Source organism: Pipistrellus kuhlii, unplaced genomic scaffold, assembly GCF_014108245.1.
Source record: "Pipistrellus kuhlii isolate mPipKuh1 unplaced genomic scaffold, mPipKuh1.p scaffold_m20_p_3, whole genome shotgun sequence".
Taxonomy (NCBI): Eukaryota; Metazoa; Chordata; class Mammalia; order Chiroptera; family Vespertilionidae; genus Pipistrellus; species Pipistrellus kuhlii.
Genome location: NW_023425529.1, coordinates 120341938 through 120366016, shown reverse-complemented (window position 1 = coordinate 120366016; position 24079 = coordinate 120341938). Strand labels below are relative to the sequence as shown.

The 24079-nt window shown below is 36.7% G+C and overlaps 1 protein-coding gene across 4 annotated transcripts in view; it reads left to right on the top strand.

Moving 5' to 3' along the window:
* Positions 1 to 24079, top strand: part of DIAPH3 (diaphanous related formin 3) — a 473874-nt gene that overhangs the window by 105970 nt on the left and 343825 nt on the right. For 3 of the 4 annotated variants that reach the window (XM_045588685.1, XM_045588684.1, XM_045588686.1), the window contains 3 exons: positions 392 to 522; positions 22191 to 22265; positions 22351 to 22420. In XM_045588685.1, coding sequence (XP_045444641.1) covers positions 392 to 522; positions 22191 to 22265; positions 22351 to 22420 — 276 coding nt within the window. Of the gene's footprint in view, positions 1 to 391; positions 523 to 9725; positions 9749 to 22190; positions 22266 to 22350; positions 22421 to 24079 lie in introns of those variants that run through there. The other variant, XM_045588687.1, reaches the window with a different exon arrangement.

The window sequence follows — 24079 nt, the reverse complement described above, 5'->3', positions numbered from 1 at the left end:
AGCTTTTTGTGCTATTTGGGATATATATTTTAATAGGGTCATTTTTAATACTAGTTTTGTTATTTGCATGTGCCTAAAATATATTACTATATTTTAAAATATTTTCTATGATGTGCACTTTATTGTTTTTCATGTTTTTTTTTTTAATTTAAAAAGTAGTCATATTAATTTGCAAATCTTTTGATATTATGTTACTATCTTTTATGGTTACCATGGATTATGAATTTATGGATTTAATGGGCGCAGGTAAAGAAATCATCCACGGGAAGTAATAATTGTTCCAATAGTTGTGTACAGCCATTAATAAGAAAGGTGGGGCTAATGAAATTGTTATTTTAATAGCTAATCTTTACACAATATGAATTAAATTTTTTTAAAAATTATTTTACAGGGAAGTCTTAAGAGGAATCGGCAGATCTCACCTCAGGAATTCATTCATGAATTGAAAATGGGGCCTGCTGACGAGAGACTTGTAACTTGCCTGGAGTCACTTCGCGTTTCTTTGACTAGTAATCCTGTGAGGTAATTTCTACATCTGATCATCATCGGGCATGATACTAAGTTAATCAGTTGTTATAAATATGTCACTTTTACTTAATACTTCTATAATTAGTAGCCAGTATAGCTCAATAACTACCTAAGGTAAAAATTGAATACATAGTATTTCTATGCATGAAGAAATTTAGTCTTAATTGTACTTTTGTATTTATTACTGAGTAATACATAGCCCATTGACTTTTAAGAAACTAACTTTTTCCCCCTTAGAATTTTTAAAAACCTAGGCTATTTTTAAAAAAGAGAACAGTGATGATTAGAAACTACTAATCTAATGTGATTGAGATTCATTCTGAATTTTGGTATTGCATATGAATTGGCTCTTCTTGTTTGATATAGCAAGAAGTACCACGAATTTTTTTTTTTTTTTTTTTCTTTCCATTTTTGGAAATGGCCGTGTTAGGTTAGTGTCAGATTTAGCAAATATTTCCCAGTAAAATCTGAATGTTAGATATGCTTATACTTAAACAATTGATTTTCTGAAGTACAAATTTAACTGTATCTGGCAACATTACTATAGGGGTGTCTCTAAATAAATTTTTAGACTTTTTAGTTGAGCATATTCTTAAACATTTTCAAGCAGAAGTTGTTATAAAATATCTGAGTAGTAGATCGGTTTTGTATGTAATTGCTTATTTCTTCATAAAAATGTACCTGCATGTGTGTACATGATGAAGGTGTGTGTGTGTATATATGTACATATGTATTCCAAGGGCTAGAATGACCAACTATGATTGGTTGTTAATATGTAAAGAATCTCTGTGATATTCTATTTTGAAGACATTTCTGTAGTTAGACTACAGTATAAAAAAGTCCTTGATGCCAAAACCGGTTTGGCTCAGTGGATAGAGCGTCGGCCTGCGGACTGAAAGGTCCCAGGTTTGATTCCGGTCAAGGGCATGTACATTGGTTGCGGGCACATCCCCCATGGGGGTTGTGCAGGAGGCAGCTGGTCAATGTTTCTCTCTCATCGATGTTTCTAGCTCTCTATCCCTCTCCTTCCTCTCTGTAAAAAATTAATAAAATATATATTAAAAAAAAAGTCCTTGACTTTTCATACTATTAATACAAATATTTATTTTAGTACAGTACAAGTATTTAAAATAGAGGGGCCCTAATTGCCAAGTCATGAAAGTGAGTGAGGAGTGTGAAAAGTGAACAAAGAATCTTTACTATATTTCAATTTTATTTTTTCATATTTTACCACTTCCAATCTGTTTTCCAGACTGTATACTAATAGCGGGCAAGAGACCACAGACTTTACATATTTTATTTACCTGTGTTTATTAGACCGTGCTCAGCATATGAAAGGTGCTCAGTAAAGATTTGTGGATTGAAACAATGAGGTTTGATTTTAGCCTTCTTATGCCTTACCTTGCCTAATGATAGAAACTAAGTTGAATTAGGCATTTATTTACAGACATAGTCATACATGAAGAGCCATAGCTTCTAATGTTTTCTGTACCTGTTAAATGTATTCATTTAACAAATAATTATTAAGCACTAGCTACTTTTCTAGTACTATATTAAGTGTGGAACTTGAGAAAATAGCAAAGTTGATCCAGGCTCTGTTCCTATGGAGTATAAATTAGGAAGAGATATTTTGGCGTTGATTGGGGAGATATACTCATTTCTCAGTTTATCTGGCAGCTACTGGGCACTGGAGATATTCATGGCTTTTCAATATAATTAAAAGTAGACTTCACCTTTTCTTGTTCATCTTCATCTTTTAAATAGGTGAATATGAGAGCAAAAGAACAACTGAAAAGGTTTAATGTATAAATTCATCCACATTACAATAGATACAATTATTTTTGTGATTTTTACCTACAAACACTGGGAAATAATGCTACATGTCTCTTTCATTTGAACTCCCCTCCTCACCATCAAACACTTATAGAAATACTAGAGGCCCGGTGCATGAAAATTCATGCATGGAGTGGGAGGCCCTCATACCGGCCTGCCCCCTCTCAGAGTCTGGGAGTCCTCAGGGGCAAGAGGCGACCCAGTGATCAGTGGAAGGTGACGCCCCCATCACATCTCTGCTGCTGCCACTGGTGGCAGCACAAGCCTCGGCTGGTCCTGGTTTCCTTAGCCTCCAGCAACACTGGGTGGCTGGGCATCCACCATTGGAGGCTTGCCTGCAGCTCGGACAAGCCCTGGGAGGTTGGGGGGCTGAGGGACTGGGGGACTCTGGAGGCAGGTGGGCCCAGCCTTGCTGCATGCCTGCTGCCCTGGTGGGGCTGAGGGGACTGGGCAATGCCATCTTGTGACTGTGGGCACTACCATCTTTGAGGGCAGGACAGTCAATTAGCATTATTCCCTCCTTATTGGCTATAGGTGCTGCCATCTTTGTGACAACGTGAGGGTCAGTTAGCATATTTCCTCTTTATTAGATAGGATTTCCCCAAGAATGGCCAGAATAAAAGGGTAATATGCAAATTGACTGAACGGTGGAACAACCAGTCAGTCATGTGCACTGACCACCAGGAGGCAGATGCTCAGTGCAGGAGCTGCCCCCTGGGGGTCAGTATGCCAGAAGCTGGGCTTACAGCTGGTGAACACAGTGGCGGGGGAGCGGGAGCCTCTCCAGCCATCGTGGCAGCACTAGTGATGTCTGACTGAAGGCTTAGGCCTGCTCCCTGTGGGTAATGGGCCTAAGCCTTCAGTTGGACATCTCCTAGGGCTCCCAGACTGTGAGAGGGTGCAGGCCGGGTTGAGGGACTCCCCGCCCCCTGCCCAGTGCTCAAATTTTATGCACTGGGACAGTAGTATTATTAAGATCTACAAGAGATGTGGATATTTCCATAAGTCTTTTTAATAGAAAGGAATAGAAAATCTTATTGGATAATTTTTTTTTTTTCTGAAATCATAGCACTTTATGGTGACAGAAAATTGAGAAGATACTTGAGAACATTTCTGTATCTAGTGTTCTGATTAGAGGAGTGACTTAGCTGGACATGTATAACTGCAATTATGCCTATGGTCAAATCTTTGGACTTTGCTATCAATTATTATGTATCTGTTGATAGTTTTTTGTTTGTTTGTTTGTTTTTTGTTAATCCTCTATTGATATTTAGACAGAGTGGAAGGGAGGAGAGACAGATACATCGATGTGAGAGAAACACATCCATCGGTTGCCTTCTGCACACGCCAGTCAGTGTACTGATCAAGTCTGCAACCAAGGTACATGTCTTTGACCAGGATCGAACTTGGAACCCTTTAGTTCCCGAGCTAAAGCTCTAACCACTGAGAAGAACAGGCTAGGGCAAAGTCAGTTTTTCTTATTTTCTCTTTTTTATCTACAATATGTGAGTAAATTCCAAGAGACAAGGTGTTCTAATTTTTATAAGCTTTTGAGATCACTGTTTAACCTATGGTATTACTGAGAAAATTAGAGTTGAAATTCTTTAATATCTGTGGATAGAAGTTGAAAAAGAAACAAGTGAACTGATTAATGGTGACTCTCCAATGCTGCATCAAGATTTATTTAAATCAAACAATCAAGGAAAAAGGTAGGAGGCACTGTCCTTTCCCTGATTCCGCGCCCCGCCCCCCCCCCCCCCCCCCCCCCCCCACGATAAGCAATATTTCTAGAGCCATTCATCAACTTCCTGTTATGTGTCACATCAACCTTTTATTATTTGGATAGGGTATTACATAAAACCCATTGCTTTATATATCAGATTATTTACCTAGCTTTAAGAAGAGTTGATTTTAAGATTATGAAGTTTTTATACCTGAAGTTTTATTGATTATTCAATATTCTTGGTGACACTTCTGCACTAAAAGATAAAATTGCTTTATTTTTGCAACACTAGAGAAGAGAGTAACTTCTCAAATTATCAAGTATTGCTTTTAGTGCATCTTGACATAGTCAGCAATTACATTTAGGGTATCAAACACGTTGAGGTGGAAACATAAAAAGGTAGACACTAACATCATTATGATGGATATCAAGCATTTTAGTACATACCCTTCTATGCATACAGCAAAATAATTATAGAATGCATCTTCATTTTCTCAATTTGATGCAGCTATCAAGTATAAGATTTTTCTCTTAGAAAATTCAATCTTATCAGGTCTTTATGTTTTATGATTTTGGGCATCATTTTCCTTTAATCATGGTGAATATTTTCAAGTTTACAAGAAGTATTTGTACATTATGAAGTTTACCTTTTGTTAAAAGATTTCAGTGGAGATGTTGGAACTAGGTTTGATTAAATTAATAACTAATAACTTCCAGAAAGTCAGTTTAGAAAAATTTGTAGTTATATTTGTTTACTGCAAAGCCAGTGAGCAGCCTTATTATTTCAGTGTTCTATTTAACCAGTGTCATGTTTGAAATCTACTTTTTCTCCTTTGCTGGTAGAGGAGCTTAACTTTGGTGTTGATATTTATTTTGTGCCATGTGCCATACTTGTGATAGAAAAATTTGTGGCAAGCAATGTAGTCAGTGTACTCATTGGCATCATATAAATTGATGGAAAAATTAAGACCAAACATTTTGATGTTACTAGTACTTTGACCTATTTAAAAATTATTTTATAAAATGTTAAACATATAGGGTGTCCCAAAAAATGTACACACACACTTTGAATAATGAATAATTATAAAGGCAGACTTTATTAAACTACATTTCATTTTCATAATTGAGCTATCAGCTTTAAAAATGTGTTCACATTTTTTCTTTTGACACCATATAAAAAAAAGACTGTTTGCCATAACAGTAAAACAAACGCCCACTTGCCTATTAATGAGGCTAAGATATAGGATATTTCCTATACCTTTGAAGCTTACATGAATCCCTTCTTAATCTTATATAGCCATCTCCCATTATACTGTGGTGACCAGTACCTTGAATTTTGGACTTACCACTTTTTTTTTTTTTATTATAGTTTCATAATATATGTATTCTTAATATATTGGTTTCATATCCTCTTCTACTCTGTAAATAGCATTATTTTCCCTGCATTCTTCTCAGACTTAAGCTTTTCTCTCTATTATTTTTTATAGACTTATGTGTGTTGGTATGTGCAGCTAATCATAATGTATCACAATTAATCATTTTTTACCTTTATTTTTTCTTATTAGAGGCCTGGTGCATGAAATTCATGCACTGGGGAGGGAGGGATATAACTCAGCCCAGCCTGCACCCTCTCTAATCTGGGACATCCTTCTCACAATCCTGGACTGCTGGCTCCCAACCACTTGCCTGCCTGCCAACCTGCCTGCTTGATCGCTCCCTAACTGCTCCATGCTGGCCTGATTGCCCCCAACTGCCCTCCCCGGCTGGCCCAATCGCCTCCAACTGTCCTCCCTTGCTGGCCAAGTTGCCTCTAACTGCTCTGCCCTGCTGGCCTGGTCGCCCCCAACTTCCCTCCCCTGCAGGCCTTGTTGCCCTAACTGCCCTCCCCTGCAGGCCTGGTTGCCCCCAAATGTTCTTTCTTACAGGCCTGGTCACCCCCAACTGCCCTCCCCTGCTGGCCTGGTCACCTATAACTGCCCTCCCCTGCTGGCCTGGTCACCTATAACTGCCCTCCCCTGCTGGCCTGGTCACCTATAACTGCCCTCCCCTGCTGGCCTGGTCACCTATAACTGCCCTCCCCTGCTGGCCTGGTCACCTATAACTGCCCTCCCCTGTAGGCCTGGGTGCCCCCAGCAGCAGCATCCCCTGAAAGCCTGGTCACCCATAATTGTTCTTCCATGCAGGTCCGGTCACCCCTAACTGCCCTTTCCTGCAGGCCTAGTCCCTCCCAACTTTTTTCCCTCCTCTGCAGGCCCAGTCACCCCCAACTGCCCTCCTCTGCTGGCCTGATCGCACACAACTACCCTCCCCTGCTGGCCATCTTATGGTGGCCATCTTTGACCACATGTGGGTGGCCTTCTTGTGCAAGGGCTTGAGGGTCAATTTTCATATCGCCTCTTTATTTTATAGGATACTTTATTTTTATTTTTTTTATTTTATTTGCTTTATTCCAGTAAAAAAGCCACTGTCCTTGAGGGGCTCACACTTTCTTCTTTCTGTCTTTTTGACCTGGAGTAAACTGGGAGCCATCACATATGTACTTTCTATGTTTGACAAATTGGTTAGAGATTTCAGAAAGGTAAAGACTTGGAGACTTTATAATATTTTAAATGTAAAGTGATTTGAGTGATTTGGAAGTAGGTTCTGTATTGTAAATAGCTTAAGTAATTATTTTTATTTTTATTTATTATTTTATATATTTATTTTATTTTATTATTTTTTATTTTATTTTATTTTTATTTTTTTAAAATATATTTTATTGATTTTCTTACAGAGAGAAAGGGAGAGAGATAGAGAGCTAGAAACATCGATGAGAGAGAAAGATCGACCAGCTGCCTCTTGCACACCCCCCACTGGTGATGTGCCCGCAACCGAGGTACATGCCCTTGACCGGAATCTAACCTGGGATCTTTCAGTCCGCAGACCGACGCTCTACCGCTGAGCCAAACTGATTTCGGCTTTATTTTTTAAGAAATTACAAATAGTAGTACATCTGTCTCTCTGTTTTCTCCCCATTGACCTCCCTCCGGCCTCCCTTACTCCGGCACTTGCCCTCACTCCCCCCTGCCCACTAGTGTCTTGCTTCTGTTGGTTGTGTTTATATGTATGCATATAGATCCTTCAGTTGATTTCTTACCTACCCTCCTCCAACCTACCCCTGCCTTCCCACTATAGTTTGAAAGTCTGTTTGACGCTTTTTTGCCTGTATCTATTTTTGAACAAATAGTTTATAATGTTCTTTATATTCTACAAATGAGTGAGATCATGTGGTATTTATCTTACTTATCTTTCTCCGAATGGTTTATTTTACTTAGCATAATGCTCTCCATTTCCATCCATGCTGTTGCAAATGGTAAGAATTCTTTTTTTACAGCAGTGTAGTATTCCATTGTGTAGAGGTACCACAGTTTTCTAATCCACTCATCTGCTGATGGGCATTTAGGCTGTTTCCAAATCTTAGCTATTGTAAATTGTGTTGCTATGAACATAGGGGTGCATACATCCTTTCTAATAGCGTTTCTTATTTCTTAGGATATGTTCCTAGAAGTGGTATTACTGGGTCAAATGGCAGTTCCATTTGTCATTTTTTGAGGAAATGCCATGTTGTTTTCCACTGGCTGCAGCAGTCTGTATTTCCAGCAGCAGTGCAGGAGGGTTGCTTTTTCTCAGCATGCTGGCCAGCACTTGTTTGTTGATGATAGCCATTCTGACAGGTGTGAAATGGTTCCATATTGTCATTTTGATTTGCCTCTCTTGGATGATTAGTTACTTTGAGCATGTTTTCATCAGTCTCTGGGCCTTTTGTATGTCCTCTTTCAAAAAGTGTCTATTTAGGTCCTTTTCCCATTTTTTGATTGAATTGTTTTTCTTCCTTTTGTTAAGTTGTATGAGTTCTCTGTAAATTTTGGAGATTAAACTCTTATCAGAGATAACATTGGCAAATATATTCTGCCATGCAGTGGGTTTTCTCTAGATAGTATATAAATATTTTTAAAAAAATCATTTCTGATAATTTTTTTTCTTTATCTTGTAGTTTTGTCTTTTATTTTGATTATAGGAATATATTGGAATTTATATGTGATACTTCATTTTGAATTTTCAGTTTACTTCTCCCCTATTCTTCCTCCTCCTCTCCTGCTTCCTTCTGCTCCTTCTTTTCTTTCTGCATTCTTCCTTCTTTTCCCTTTGTCCTTATACTCTTTTTGTATAGATTTATTTATTTATTTATTTATTTATTTTTAATTTCCTAGAGAGGAAGGGAAGGAGATAGAAACATCATCGAGAGAAACATTGATTGGCTTCCTCTTGCTTGCCCCCTACTGGGATGCCTACAACCTCGGCATATGTTCTGACTGGCAATCAAACCAGTGTCCTCTTAGTACATGGTATGATGCTCAACCAACTGAGCCACAGTAGCAGGCTTTTATGATGTTGTTTTCTTTGGTATATAGTTTTATGTGTCTAGATGTAATTTTCCTTATTTATCATGCTAATTTTAGGGGGCTTCCTAAATATGCTTTTAGTCTTTCATAAACTCAAAGAAAATTTCAGCTATTATCTGTTTGAATATTGCCTCTATTTTTCTATACCTTTGTATATGTTAGGCCTTCCTACCCCATATACCATTATTTCCGAACCATCTATTTGTCTCTCTCTACTCCAGTCTGGATTTATTTTTTAAAGATCTTCTAGTTTCCTAATTGATTATTCTCCAGTATCTAATCTGTTTAACTTATACATTGTCTTTAAGTTCTATTTTTTAATTTTATCACTATAGTATCTCTTTTGCTCTGTTTTAAAACTCTTTGTCATTTTTAATAATTTTGTCCTTCTTGCTTATTTTTAGTACCCTTTATTTGTTTAAACATATTAAATAGTTTTATTTTTTATCCTTTGTCTATAATTCTAGTAAATGAAGGTTTCCAAGTTCTAATCCTGGTGTTTTTCTATTTTTTCTTTTCACCTTTTGTCATAGTTTGTTTCTTTGTGTATTTGGTAATTTTAGAGTGTGACCTCCTGTTCCTTAGAACATTTTCTTTGAGATTTATTTTGAAAATACATCCTGTTAGATTTAATTAATGTGTTTCTGCTACTTGGAGCATAGGGACACTAATGACCTATTACCACATTAAATTAAAATTATTGGCTTGTTGACAAAAGAATATCCAGCTTATAGAAAAGTCTTATAAGAGTTTCCTTGAGCCAAAACCAGTTGGGCTCAGTGGATAGAGTGTTGGTCTGTGGACTGAAAGGTCCCAGGTTTGATTCCTGTCAGGGGAATGCACATTGGTTGCGGGCACATCCCCAGTAGGGGAGTGTGCAGGAGGCAGCTGGTCAATGTTTCTCTCTCATTGATGTTTCTAGCTCTCTATATCTCTCTGTAAAAAATCAAAATATATTAAAAAAAAAAGAAAAAAAAAAAGAGTTTACTTGAGCCAAAATTTTGAGACATGTCCAGAAGCACAATCTCAAGAGATTGAGAAAATACTCAGGAGAATGACAGTTTTGCAGCTTATTTTATACATTAGCATCAAAAGAGAAGACAGAAAGGAAGTACATGAAATTCATTGATGGTTGATTAAAGGGTTGTAAGCAAGAAAAGTAGGGAAATCTCTAGGACTGGGAAGAAAGCCAAATGGAGAAACACATAGTTCTATTACATTGGTGGATAAAGGATCCTACCTAATAATGGACAACCATGTAAATTGATCGTAGCTTTTCTATGCCTATAGCCAATCAGAGTGACTATGCAAATTAACCCAAAACAGCAGTTAATTTGCATACATAGGTGCCCAGGGCCTGTGTCCCAGGAACATCCTGGCACCCAGGTCACTGTGAGGTAAGGCCTGGGCAGGAGTGGACCCCCTGCCATCGACTGCAGGGAGCTGGGGGTTGCTTCGGCCTGGTGCCAGAGTGGACCCCTTGTGATCAATCGCCTGGGCAGGAAACTGGTGGTCTGCTTTTTACCTGCGCAGGAGTGGACCCCCTGTGATCGATTGCCTGGGCAGGGAGCTGGGGGTCTGCTGCTGCTGCTTCTCCTCATCCTCTCCTTCCTCCTCATCCTATTTTTTATATTTATAAAAGTAATATTAAAATTTTCTTTTGCTGTTGATTTATAATATTGTATTAGTTTTAGGGTACAACGTAGTTATTAGAAATTTATATAACTTACAAAGTGATCACCTTTATAAATCTTATACCCATCAGGCACCTTATGTAGTTATTATAATACTAGAGGCCTGTTGCACTAAGATTCGTGCAATAGGCCTTCTTTCCTCTGGCTGCTGGCACAGGTTTTCCTCTGGTACTGGGGACCCAGGCCTTCGCTCTGATCACCAATTTCCATCTGCCCTCCGGCTGGAGACTTCAGTCTTTGCTCCAGCTGGAGCACTGCTCCTGTAACTCCCTCTGCCCCACCTTCCCCCTCCTAGCAAGTCTCTCTCCCCCTCCCCCCCCCTCCGTCCAGCCTCACCACACCTGCATGAGTGCTGCCCAGAGGCCTGGAGCAACTGGGGGCTACCTATATCTTTGTTGGGTTAATTTGTATACTCACTCCTGATTGGCTAGTGGGTGTCATGAATCGACAGTCAATTTGCATATTTCTCTTTTATTAGTATAGATTATTGACTATATTTCTTATGCTGTACTTTGCAGTTAATCTGGTTTTCTTTTTATTTTATTTGGGATACTTTTTTTTCTAGACATTTTATACCTTTGAATATGTTATGGCCAAAAAGTAACAAGGAGAATGAACTACTCAGATTGATATTCTACTATCTCATCTAATATTAGAAGTGAGAATACACCAGTAATTTTATTTTATTTTATTTTATTTTTATTTATTTATTTATTTTTAAATATATTTTATTGATTTTGTACAGAGAGGAAGGGAGAGAGATAGAGAGTTAGAAACATCGATGAGAGAGAGTCATCGATCAGCTGCCTCTTGCACACCCCCTACTAGGGATATGCCCGCAACCAAGGTACATGCCCTTGACCGGAATCGAACCCGGGACCCTTCAGTCCCCAAGCCGATGCTCTATCCATTGAGCCAAACCGGTCTCGGCCACCAGTAATTTTAAATACATAATTTCTTCAAAAGTAAATTTCTAGAAAGTATACATATTAATGGTTGTATTTTGAAGTCTGACAGATTTCACAATCAGAACAATATTTAATTCTGGAATTCCTTGTCTGGCTGAATAATTTAGTGTGACTTTTGTGGGTAAGCCATTCATTGGGATGTTTGTGTATGTTTGTTTTGCCCTACTGGACATATTAATTGCTGTGTACACACTCTGTCTCCCGTCCTCTTCGTATCCCACTGTTCATTCTATGTATTTAGTCACCTTGCTAAGAGTAGGTGAAAATCACAGTTTAAAATAAGCTATAATTATATTCACCATTGGTGATATATTGCTCTGACAGAGGAATGTAAATTGGATCTGGATAATATACAGAGTATTAAAGCTGACCTTCTAAGTTTAAGGTATGAAATTTGTTACTTTGTCACATGTGACCAGTGATATATTTTTTTCTCTTTCAAGAAGCTTCTTATATTGAATTTTAGCAAAATACTTTTGTGCTTCTCTAGGCATTTATGTAAGATTATTTTGGGTAGTTAAAAATACTTTTCTTATTACAAAAATTGTAGGTTCACTACAAGAAAATAAGATCGTACACAAAAGTAAAATAAAAAAAAAAAGTATATTATCACCTACTTAGAAAGGCACTATAATTTCTTGGGTGGAAGTGTGTGTCTATTGAGGAAGTCCTCTTGTTTAATGTTGTTAGCTGTTTATTTATTTTTTATCTTAACCTGAGTAGAATACACTTTTATTGATTTTAGAGAGAGAGATGTGAGAGAGAAACATTGATAAGATTGCTTCCCGTATGTGCCCAAGTGGGGATTGAACTCACAACCTAGGTATGTGTCCTGACTGGAAATTGAACTTGAAACCCTTTGGTGTAAGATGCTGCTCTAAGTGACTGACCCCCTGGTCAGAGTTGTTTGTTAGTAATGTTAGTTAAGGTAGGGAATTATAAAATAAGTAACTCAGATATGCCTTAAGTATTCTTATTTGTTTAAAACTAGAGGCCCTGTGCATGAAATTTATGCACGGGTGAAGGGGAGAGGTTTGTGTGTGTCCCTCAGCCCAGCCTTCACCCTCTCCAATCTGGGACCCCTTGAGAGTTGTGTGACTGCCCGATTAGTCCCGATCCTATCCCTCTCACAGTCCAGGACTGCTGGCTCCTAAACTCTTGCCTGCCTGCCTACCTGATTGCCCCTAACCACTTCTGCCTGCCAGCCTGATCATCCTCTAACAATTCCCCTGTCAGCCTGATCAATACCTAACTGCTCCACGGCTGGCTTGATTGCTCCTTATTGTCCTCCCCTGCTGGCCTGGTCACCCTAACTACCCTCTCATGCCAGCCTAATTGCCCCCAACTGCCCTCCTTTGTATGCCTGGCCCTCCCCAAATGCCCTCCCCTGCAGGCCTGGTTCCCTTCAACTGGCCTCTCCTGCAGGCCTGGTCCCCCAACTGCCCTCCCCTGCAAGCCTGGTTCTTCCCCAACTGCTCTCCCCTATAAGCATGGTTACCCTCAACTGCACTCCCCTGCAGGGCAGGTCCCCCCAAGTACCCTCCCTGCAGGCCTGATTTCTCCCAACTGCCCTCCTCTGCAGGCTTGGGTCTCCCCCTTCCATCCCCCCGAAACTGTCCTCCCCTTCAGGCACAGTCACTCCCAACTGCCCTCCCCTGCAGGCCTGGTTGCCCCTAACTGCCCTTCACTGCCAGCCTGGTCACCCCTAACTGCCCTCCTCTGCTGGCCATCTTGTGTCCATCTTTGACCATATGGGGCGGCCATCTTGTGTGTTGGAGTCAATTTGCATATTACTTCTTTATTATATAGGATATAAATATTCATTTTTATTTTTTCTGAACATTTGCTGTGGAGCCTAGATCTTTTCTTGGAGTAGGTTCAGGCTGATTGTATAAAACAAACCCATATGCATTATGATCCTTGCATTGGTTTGGAAATGATCCCAACTAATTCTTGGTGGGAGCAGAAGCAAGTGAATGTATGAGAGAGTGGAATATTAGCCTTGAGTGTTTATTATGCCATCGATATTAGTGTTTCACACATGGAATGAAAATCAGCAGGTAATTGAATGAGTTGATTAAGTAGAAAACGACTAAGAATGTGTTTGTATAGCAATGTGTACATGCACACATTTTTGATATGCATAAAAACATATTTAGAACAAAAATGAAAAATATACATTACTACTTAAAAAAAATTAAGTTCTTTATTGTTTATTGTATTACATAAGTCTCCTTTTTCTCCCATTGACCTGTTCCCAGCCACTCCCAACCCCCAGCACATTCCCCCCACTCCCAATTCTGTGGCCATTGGCTATGCTCATATGCATGTATACAAATCCTTTGGTTAATTTCTTACCTCATCACTCCCTGCCTTCCCTCATAAGTTGGACAGTCTATTCGATGCTTCTATGACTCTGGTTCTGTTTTGTTCATCAGTTTATGTTTTCATTATATTCCACAAATGAGTGAGATCATGTGATATTTATCTTTCTCTGACTGGTTTATTTAGCATAATGCCCTCCAGTTCCAATGCTGTTGCAAATGGTAAGAATTCCTTCTTTTTTACAGTAGCATAGTATTCCATTATATATTGTAGAAGTACCACAGTTTTCTAATCCACTCATCCACTGATGGGCATTTAGGCTGTTTCCAAATCTTAGCTATAGTAAATTGTGCTGCTATGAACATAGGGGTGCATATATCCTTTCTGATTGGTGTTTCTGTTTTCTTGGGATATATTCTTAGAAGTGAGATTACTGGGTTAAATGGCAGTTCCATATTTAATTTTTTGAGGAAATGCCATACTGTTTTCCACAGTGGCTGTACCAGTTTGGATTCCCAGCAGCAGTGCACGAGGGTTCCTTTTTCTCCACATCCTCTCCAGCACTTGTCCTTTGTTGATTTGTTGGTGAAAGCCATTCTGACAGGTGTGAGATGGTACCTCATTGTTTGATTTGTATCTCTTGGATGATTAGTGACTTTGAGCATGTTTTCATATGTCTCTTGGCCTTCCATATGTCCTCTTTCAAAAGGTCTATTTAGGTATTTTTTCCATTTTTTGATTGGATTGTTTATCTTCCTTTTGGTTCCATCATAAAATTACTATATTTAATAATATAGTAATATTTAATAATATAGTAATATGGCAATGTAGCAGGAAATAAAATTAACACCCAGAAATCTATGTCTTTTTTTTATACATCAATAATGAACTCACAGAAAGAGAAAGAAACAAAACAAAACAAAAAACAATCCCACTTACCATTACAACACAAAAATTAAGGTACTTAGGAATAAATTTAACCAAGACGTAAAGGATCTGTACTCAGAAAATTATAGAATACTGAAAAAAGAGATAGAGGAAGACATAAGCAAATGGGAGAATATTTCGTGTTCATGGATTGGTAGAATCAACATCATTAAAATGTCCATAATACCCAAAAAGCAGTCTATAGATTCAATGCACTCCCTGTCAAAATACCAGTGGCACACTTCAGAGATCTGTAACAAACTCTCCAAAAATGTATCTGGAAAAAAAAAAAAAAAAGACCCTGAATAGCTGCAGCAATCTTGAAAAAGGAGAACGAAGTTGGAGGGATCGCAATTCCAAATATCAAGCTCTACTATAAAGCCACTGTTCTCAAAACTGCATGGTACTGGCTCAAAAACATACATATAAACCAATGGAACAGAACAGAGAACCCAAAAATCTACTAAAGCTACTATGCTCAATTAATATTTGATAAAGGAGTCAAGAGAATACAATGGAGTCAAGACAGTCTCTTAAATAAATGGTACTGGGAAAATTGGATGGATACATGCAAAAATAAAAATAAAAATGAAACTAGACCACCAACTTACACCATGCACAAAAATAAACTCAAAATGGATAAAGAACTTAAACAAGACAGGAAATCATAAAAATCTTAGAAGAAGCCATCGGCAGCAAAATAGCAGACATTTGTCATAGCAATATCTTTACCAATACAGCTCCTAGGGCAATAGAAACTAAGGAGAAAATAAAATGGGAGTACTTCAAAATAAAGAGCTTCTGCACAGCAAAAGAAACCATCAACCAGACAATGATAATGCTCATACCTTGGGAGAAGTATTTGCCACTGTTATCTCTGATAAGGGTTTAATCTCCAAAATTTATAGGGAACTACTACTACTTTTTAATCTTAGGATGTATGAGCATCTTTCCATGTCAAAATTATAGGCATAGTTTTCTTTAATTCGATATTTTTTTCCTAGCTCCAGGCTAGGTTAGTTGGTAGCTACCTCCTTTGTGTACTTTTGTCAGTGTTTAGTACACTTATTCATTTTTATTTCATTTTACTTTATTTTATTTTATTTTATTATTTTATTTTATTTTATTTTATTTTATTTTATTTTATTTTATTTTATTTTATTTTATTTTATTTTATTTTATTTTATTTTTCATTAATCCTTACCTGATGAGGATATTTTCCCTACTGAATTTTAGAGAGTGGAAAGGAGGGGGAGAGACAGAGAGAAACACCTATATATGAAAACAAAAAACAAAAACAAAACAAAAACCCCCTAGAAAACAAACCTGGGAAAACAGGAATAGATATGGATTGAATTGTGTTCCTCAGAATGAAAAATTTAAGTCCTAATCTCTAGCACCTAGGAATGTGAACTTACTTGAAAAGAGGGTCTTTGCAGATGTAATTAATTAGGATGAGGTTCTAAGGGAGTAGTTGGGCTCTTATTTTCCAATATAATTTATGTTCCTATAAGAAGAAAAAAAGACACACAGGAATTCATTCAATGATAGAAGTACGAGAATCCTGTATAAACAACTACCACCAAGAAGAGCCACGGGAGAATTCTTACCCAGAGTTTCTGATCAAGGCTGGCCCTGCTGACAATTTGGATTTGGGTTTCTAGCCTCCAGAATCCCACGTTAAATCACTTTGTTAGAGAAGTTCTCAGAAACTAATACAGAGGTGTACTTTCTCAGCTTAATAGTGGAAATCTACAAAAATCCTACAGCTAATATTATATTTCATGGTGAAATGCTTTCCCCTCAGGTTGGGAACAAGGCCAAGGATATTTGTTCTAACCACTGTTCTTTAAATAAGTACAAGAAATTATAGCTAAAACAGAGACAAGCAAATGAAATAAAAAGAATATGAATCAGAACAGGAGAAATAAGTGTTCCTATTCACAAAAGACATGATTGTTTACATAGAAAAATGAGAAGATTCTACAAAAACTCCTAGAATTAATTAGTGAGTTCAGCAAGATTGCAGGATTTAAGAAAATAGCAATTATATTTCGCAAGTTGAAAAGTTCTAGAGATATGTTATACAATAAGATGTATATAGTTAACATTACTGTACTATATGTACAATTAAGTATTAAGAGGGTAAATTTATGTTGTGTGGTCTTTTTTTTTTTTTTAACCTGAAAAACAAATCAATTGTACTTCCATATATTAGCAGTAAACTTTTGTAAAACAACACCCTTTACTACTGTTCAAAAACAAATACTCTGATGCAAATCTAAAATCATGTATATGACTTTTATGTTTAAAACTACAAAATAATGATGAAGGAAATCAAGAACTTCCAAATAAATGGAGAGCAACCCATGTTCATGAATGAGCAGATTCAACTCCATTTGCTTGGTTATTCAAGTTGTTGGAAGTATTCAATTCATTGCAGTAGTAGAACTGACATCTCTATTCCCTCGCTACTATCAATTTAGGGTTATTTCAGCTTTTAAAAAAAACTTTTTATTTAATTAAATTTTTATTGATTTCAGAGAGATGAAGGGAGAGGGAGAGAGAGATGTAGATAAACGTAGTGAGAGAGAATCATTGATTGGCTGCCTCCTGCAGGTCCCCTGATTGGGAGGCTGAGCCTGCAACCAGGGCATGTGCCCTGATCAGGAATCTTGGTGACCTCCTGATTCATTGGTTGATGCTCAGCCACTGAGCGACACCGGCTGGGCTATTTCAGCTTTTTGAGTCCACATCTATTCCTTACCTCATGTTTCTCTTCCTCCATCTTGAAAGTCTGGAAAGGCAGGTTGAATCCCTCTCATATTTTGCATCTCTCTTCATCTCATGTTACCCAGTTTGCAAAGGGTCTCAGCTTTCAAGAACCATGTAATTAGATTGGACCTATCTGGATAATCTAGGATAATTTCTCTATCTTAAAATCATCTGATTAGCAATTGTAATTCCTTCTGCAACCTCAATTCCCTTTTTCATCTCTCTTTGCAATGCAAGCTTATATATTCATAGGTTTTGGTGTTAGGCCATCTTTTTGTGGGGAGGCAGAGGTGGGATTACTTTGCCTAATGAATTTGATCCTTTAATGACTTTCTTGACATGGCATTGTATATAGTTTTTACAAAATCAAACTCCTTCCTACTTGCTTGGTTTTATCTCTGATATAGCCACTGTGGTTCTCAGTACGGGCCCATCTTTTATATTTAATGTCTTAGTATATATTTCCTTCTGTCTAGAAACCTCTCTTCCTTTGCATGACACCCTTTAAGACTCAGGACAGACACCAGATGCTTTGTTCCAAAGAGCTAGATGCTATACCTCTTGTTCCTTTAGCACCATGATTATAACACTTGTTATTGCATTAGAGAAATAATCTTGCTCAACATTTGTTTCAACCACTAGTCTGTGGTCCTTTCAAGGGCAGAAAACATGTTTTATTCATTTTTGTATTTCTTATATGTAGTATAGTATCTCGCACACAGTGAGCCCTTATTAAAGGCTGGCTGACTTTGTTAATGAGCACATGAATATTAGTAGTGATGAAACTTCACCCTTCCAGCCACAGTCAAGTCCAAAAGTGTGATGCAGGACAGTCTTAAAATTCATTATCCGTGGGTCAGTATGGATAAGTACCATTTTCAAAATCAGAATTGATGTTCCTGGCATGAAGTTTGAGGCAGGCTCAGTGTTGCTCCATGAACACATTATCTCTTTTTGCCTTTTTCTGTGTATGTAAAGTAAGGGCATACGCCTGAGCATCACAGACCTAGATGTTCTTTCTAAGTGACCTTATCCTCTCTCTCTTTCTCTGTTCCTTCTATATAAAAATGGAAGGAGATTCAGTTTCACTCTAAAACCATTTATTCAGTGTAGTCTGTCCTAGGTGCTGGTGATTTAAAGACAAATAAGAAATGGTACCTATTCTCTAGGTGTATGGGCCAGGTAAGATTGCTTTTAAGATCTGGATAGCTTTTATTCCAGCTCTGACAATTGTGATGCATTTGTCTCTCTCTCCCTTAGGGCACATTTAGGAAGATGCTAATAACTTGAACTTTAGTCTGTGGGAAACATACACTCATAGTGCTTTATTCCTTTGGCTAGATAGTAAAGCTGACACCTGACTTTTGCCTCTTCTGCTCAATGAGGTGACTGTATTTGCTTCATGAAGCCAATAATACTTTGGAAACCACTTTGCACACTTTTGCTTTCATCCTGTGTCTCCAGAAGTAATTACTGCATTTGAAAGCCTAAACTGCTTTGAACATTTAAAGGTGGTTTCAACATTTAATCCTAGAAACCTGTTCTCTCCCCGCCCCCCCCCCCCCCCCTTCTGTTACCTCTTCACTTTTTTCTTTTCTCTTACATTGAGACTCTTACTAGGAAGTGCTAAATGGTAATATATTTAGCAGTTTCTCTTGAAGCAATTACAAGAAAAGGGTTTGATATTTCCTGTTAAAGAATTTTAAGAGGTAGATTTTGTGTTAAATTATTACTTAGCACATTACTTTTTGCTTTTTTAAAGCAATTTCCCCCAATACAAATGCCATAATAATCTCTATGCCATTTCTGTTCATGAAGAAAAAACATTTGCACACTGCTTATTCATCCATGAATGCAGTTTATAGTTAAGCCACATAATGCCTGGCGCTACAGTGCTGACAGGCACAGAATAAATAGTACAGATTTTGTTTCTTGAAGATTGATCATTTATAAATCAGGTGATAATTTTTTTCCAGGTTGCTTCTTACACTGATGATGAGAAATTTTTTACTTTTGTAGAAAGCTATGGATTTCAATAAACCTCTGTCAGGACTGCATACCTACCTACTCAATATCACTTTTTACCTTGAACATCTTTTCCAGAAGAGATAGGAACTGATATTTGCCCCATTCTTAAAAATAATATTGCTAAAAAAATAGGGGTGGGGGAAAAGGTTTGAGAGAAGGGGTTTGTGGGTGACAACTTATTAATACAACATATTAACATTTTTTTGGAAAACAGGAGACTTTTTATGCCTATTTAATTTGTGTTTGATTATTCAATGAATACTTTTCATCAGCTTCCATTTTGTGTTTAAAAAAAATTAGTGTTTCTTTTGTTATCAGGCATCCTACCGTGTTTCCCCAAAAATAAGACATCCTCCGAAAATAAGACTTAGCGCATGGAAAGATAAGACATCCCCTGAAAATAAGACGTAGCGCAACTTTGGGAGAAAAAATTAATATAAGACACTGTCTTATTTTCGGGGAAACAGGGTAGTTTCCTCTCTTCACACCCTGTTCCACTTTTCTTGTTTTTATGTTTTATGAAATGTAAAATGTAAGTTGCCTTTGATAAGACTGTTGCCAACCTCTGATTTTATGGTTGTTGATAAATTATTTCCCACCACGATTTAAAAGAGTATAGTATAAAGTTATTAGGTATGATGCCTCTTTATATTCAACTTTGTTTTATAGAGAATTAGTTTATATGTAATAGACATGAATGGATATAAGTTTTACTTTAAAAAATATTATTGATTTCAGAGAGGAGGGAAAGGGAGAGAGATAGAAAAAATCAATGATGAGAATCATTGATTGGCTGCCTCCTGCACGCCCCCTACTGGAGATCAAGCCCATAACCTGGGCATGTCTTTTTGACTGGCATGGAACCCGGGACCCGTTAGTCCACAGGTTGACAATCTATTTACTGAGCCAATTCAGCTAGTGCTGTAAGTTTTACTTTAATGATTCATATTTTACAATATAGAAGAGAGATATATAGTGGGTTCAGAAATAGTTGATTTGAGAACTTCTGTGAGCTCCAATATTCTAGTCATAGTTGTTATATTAGTGGTGATAAATTCTTTAAATAGCTATGTTCTATTATTAAAAACTCAGACAAGAAGACATCTTGAATTCTCTGGAGTAATATGCTTTCTAAATTTTATAGTAGACTCCCAGATAAACATTAAATGTAACAAAGTCTTTTTGTTATATTAGTATAATGTTAAATTTATGTATTTTGGTATAAGGCAGTTTTAGGAATAGTAACTTTATTGTCCACAATGATTGAAGGTGATAGTAGTATGAATCATCCTAAACCATTTATATTAGTTTCAGAATATCTTTATAGATATACTTTTGAATATGAGATTGTTGACAATTTACTTAAAACAAAACACTGAAGTCCCACTGTGAAGTACTAACACAGGAGGGACTGAAGTCCACATCCCAGTGCTAGCCCAAGAAAACTCTCAAATTCCTTCTGATGTGTTTGATTTCAAGCTTCCCTGCCACATGTGAAATAAGAATAAATCCAGAATAGAGGTCATCAAGGCCAACAGTTAATGGGATGCTCTAGGGTTTTCATGAAACATAAAAGCAGGAATTGAAATGCCTACAGGTAACATCTGTTGCTGGTAGTGCAGAGTAAACTTCACTGTTGAAGAGGCATTCAGGTTTGAAAACATCAACTTCTATTTAACTTTCCCCCCTTAACTATGATAATGATCTTCCATGTTTTCTTTTACAGGGGAGTACCTTTACCGTTTAACTGCATTATTGAATAGTTATTCCTTGGTTTTCATAGAAAAGAAATGAGTAAAAATAATCTGATAAGAGTCTGCCAATCTAAAGCACAAATTCCTTTTTTTTTTGAGACGGAGAGCTAAAATCAGAATTTTTGAGTATTAATAGGGGATTAAGCTGTGTTCATAGACAGGTGCAAAATGAAGGTGAATTTTTAAATATTTTTATTTTTTATATGCAATATTGCATTTGGTTTTTACCCTTATTTTCATGGGATATACTATATTGTAAAGTAAGAAAATGTTATGTCCTGGTATAACATTTTTATTGTTTGTATTATTTTAACTTGTTTTTATTGTTTATAATGTGCTGCTTTTGATTATTAAATGAAATTTATTAAAAAAAATATTATATTGATTTTTAACACAGAGAGGGAGAGAGATAGAGAGCTAGAAATGTCGATGAGAGAGAAACATTGACCAGCTGCCTCTTGCACACACCCCACCGGGGATGTGCCCGCAACCAAGGTACATTCCCTTGACCGGAATCGAACCTGGGACCTTTCAGTCCGCAGACCGAAGCTCTACCACTGAGCCAAACCTGCTTCGGCGAAATTTTGTTTTTAACATTCCATTTTTCTAAGGCCACATACAGAGACACACAAATAATGCATACAAATAAACACATGTATACAAAGAAATATACACACATATTTTTTTTCTTCTCCACTTTTTTTAAAGACAGATAGTTACCATTTTATTTATTGACTTAGGCTTTCTAAATCACGACTGAAAAATTGTATTTTTTTCTATGAAGGTAGTTTTTCTATTACTAAGGTGAGTTGTCTATTAGTAGTAATGTCCTAATTACATACAGTACTGTACCTATGGATTTATGGAATATACAATAGAAGTGGTTTGGTCAGGATGAAAATTCGCATTTAAAAATAACTAGACTTTAAAAATAAAACAATTGAACTTTGAAACTTAGAAAATTCTTAACATTTATAAGAATGCATACCATTGACTTATCCCATTTTTGCTCTTTCTGTCACAGCTGAATATGAATTATGAATGATTTTTTGTACAAGGTGTTATTCTTACATTGTGTTTATGAGTTAAATATAACAGTTGTAAAATATTTGTGATCATATTATTGTGATATAACAAACTTTGAATACTGACTTAAATGCATAACTAACTACCTTTATCCTCTATTTTTTTAGTTGGGTGGAGAGCTTTGGACGTGAGGGGCTTGGGTTATTACTGGACATTTTGGAAAAACTGATTAGAAGCAAAACGTAAGTGTTGCTACTTATTTTCACTTAAGCTACATTTGCATGTCCATTTATAATTCTAACAGTGATGTCTTTTATGCCAATACAGACAAGAAACCATTGTTAAGAAGAATCAGCACAGAGTCATACAGTGTTTAAAGGCTTTGATGAATACACAGGTATTGACATGGTTAATCATAATGTATTCATTTCCCCCCAGTTCTTCTAGAAGTCTTAAGAATTAGAGTTGTATGATAAAGAATTTACATTTAAGTGATGGTGTTGATTTAATGTGCTATTTAGTACACAATGGGAAAAGTACTGAATTGTTTGAAAATCAGCTTTCAATTGTTTGAAAGTCACCCAGAAGAGAAATTTGGGTATGAATGGACCTTCTTCTGGCACTTAACTTCTCATGTGTAGATTAATTTTCTCTCCTTCCTTTCCTCCCTCCCTCCTTCCCTTTTTATCTTCTTTTCTTCTCACCCATTCCCTCTACTCTCTCTACTTTCTCTCTCTCTCTCTCTCTCTCTCTCTCTCTCTCTCTCTCTCTCTCTCTCTTTCTTAATTTTCAAAACTGTAGCATTAATCAGCTTTGAAATTATATATGATTATTAAATGTGTTTTGCAGTAATATTTATTACCAAAAAAATCAAGTTGGAAAGACTTAACTTTTTAGTTTACGGATTTAAATATAAATTGATTTTTTACAGAGAGGAAGAGAAAGGGATAGAGAGCTAGAAACATCGATGGGAGAGAAACATCGACCAGCTGCCTTCTGCACACCCCCTACTGGGGATGTGCCTGCAACCCATGTACATGCCCTTGACTGGAATCAAACCTGGGACCCTTCAGTCCGTAGGCTGATGCTCTATCCACTGAGCCAAACCAGTTTTGGCCCTTCTAATAAGATTTTTAAGGGAAATATCTGATATAGTAATTACAAGTCTTTTTTCTGTCCTATGAGAAGTAGGTTTTAGATATTTTGTTAAATATAATGTAAATATATTAAAGTAGGTTTTAGATATTTTGTAAAATGTAAGAATAAATGAATAAAAGAATCAGAAACAGCAGGGAGAGGTCTTTTCCCATTGTGAGTACATAGTAGTGCTTTATGGGGCTCCTTTTAAAGTGAAAATATAGAAATTGAATATTTCACTAGTACTGGAAAGTGTCAGAGTAGAGAAAACCCAGAAAATTTTTTTTTTAAACCAGAGGGTAGGTACATCATAATTTGAATTTGAGAAGAGTATTATGGTTAAAGTGAGATGGCATATTGAAGACAGTATTTCTACTTGATATGAGACTGAATTATAGAAGAATTAAAGTTTGAATTTATATTCTAATGACTACAATGTAACTTCTTATAATAACATTGTGTTACTTAGAGTTTGTATATGTGTAGCTGAAATATATTGCTATTTGTATTTATTGATATCACTTGTGCTAATAAAAATGAAAAGTTACTGATACTTAGAATTAGTAATATATCTGTCTAAAGTTTTTGATAAAGGTTTTTATTTTTTCCCAAGACCTGTTGGTGATTTTCCCTGTACCTCACTGAGCAGTCTTTTAAGAGGTCCCGGAATGATGATCATTATAGGCTTTAGGATATGAAAATGTGGTACCTTATTTGTACTGTACTAGTAATTGTGTATGTAATTAATAAGCAAATTTGATAATATCATGTGAAAGTGAATTTCTTATAACACTAAATTGGACTATATATACATATTTAATATTTTTATTGATTTCATAGAGGAGGGGAGAGGGAGAGATATAAAAATCAATGATGAGAGAGAACCATTGATTGGCTGCTTCTTGCATGCCCTCTACTG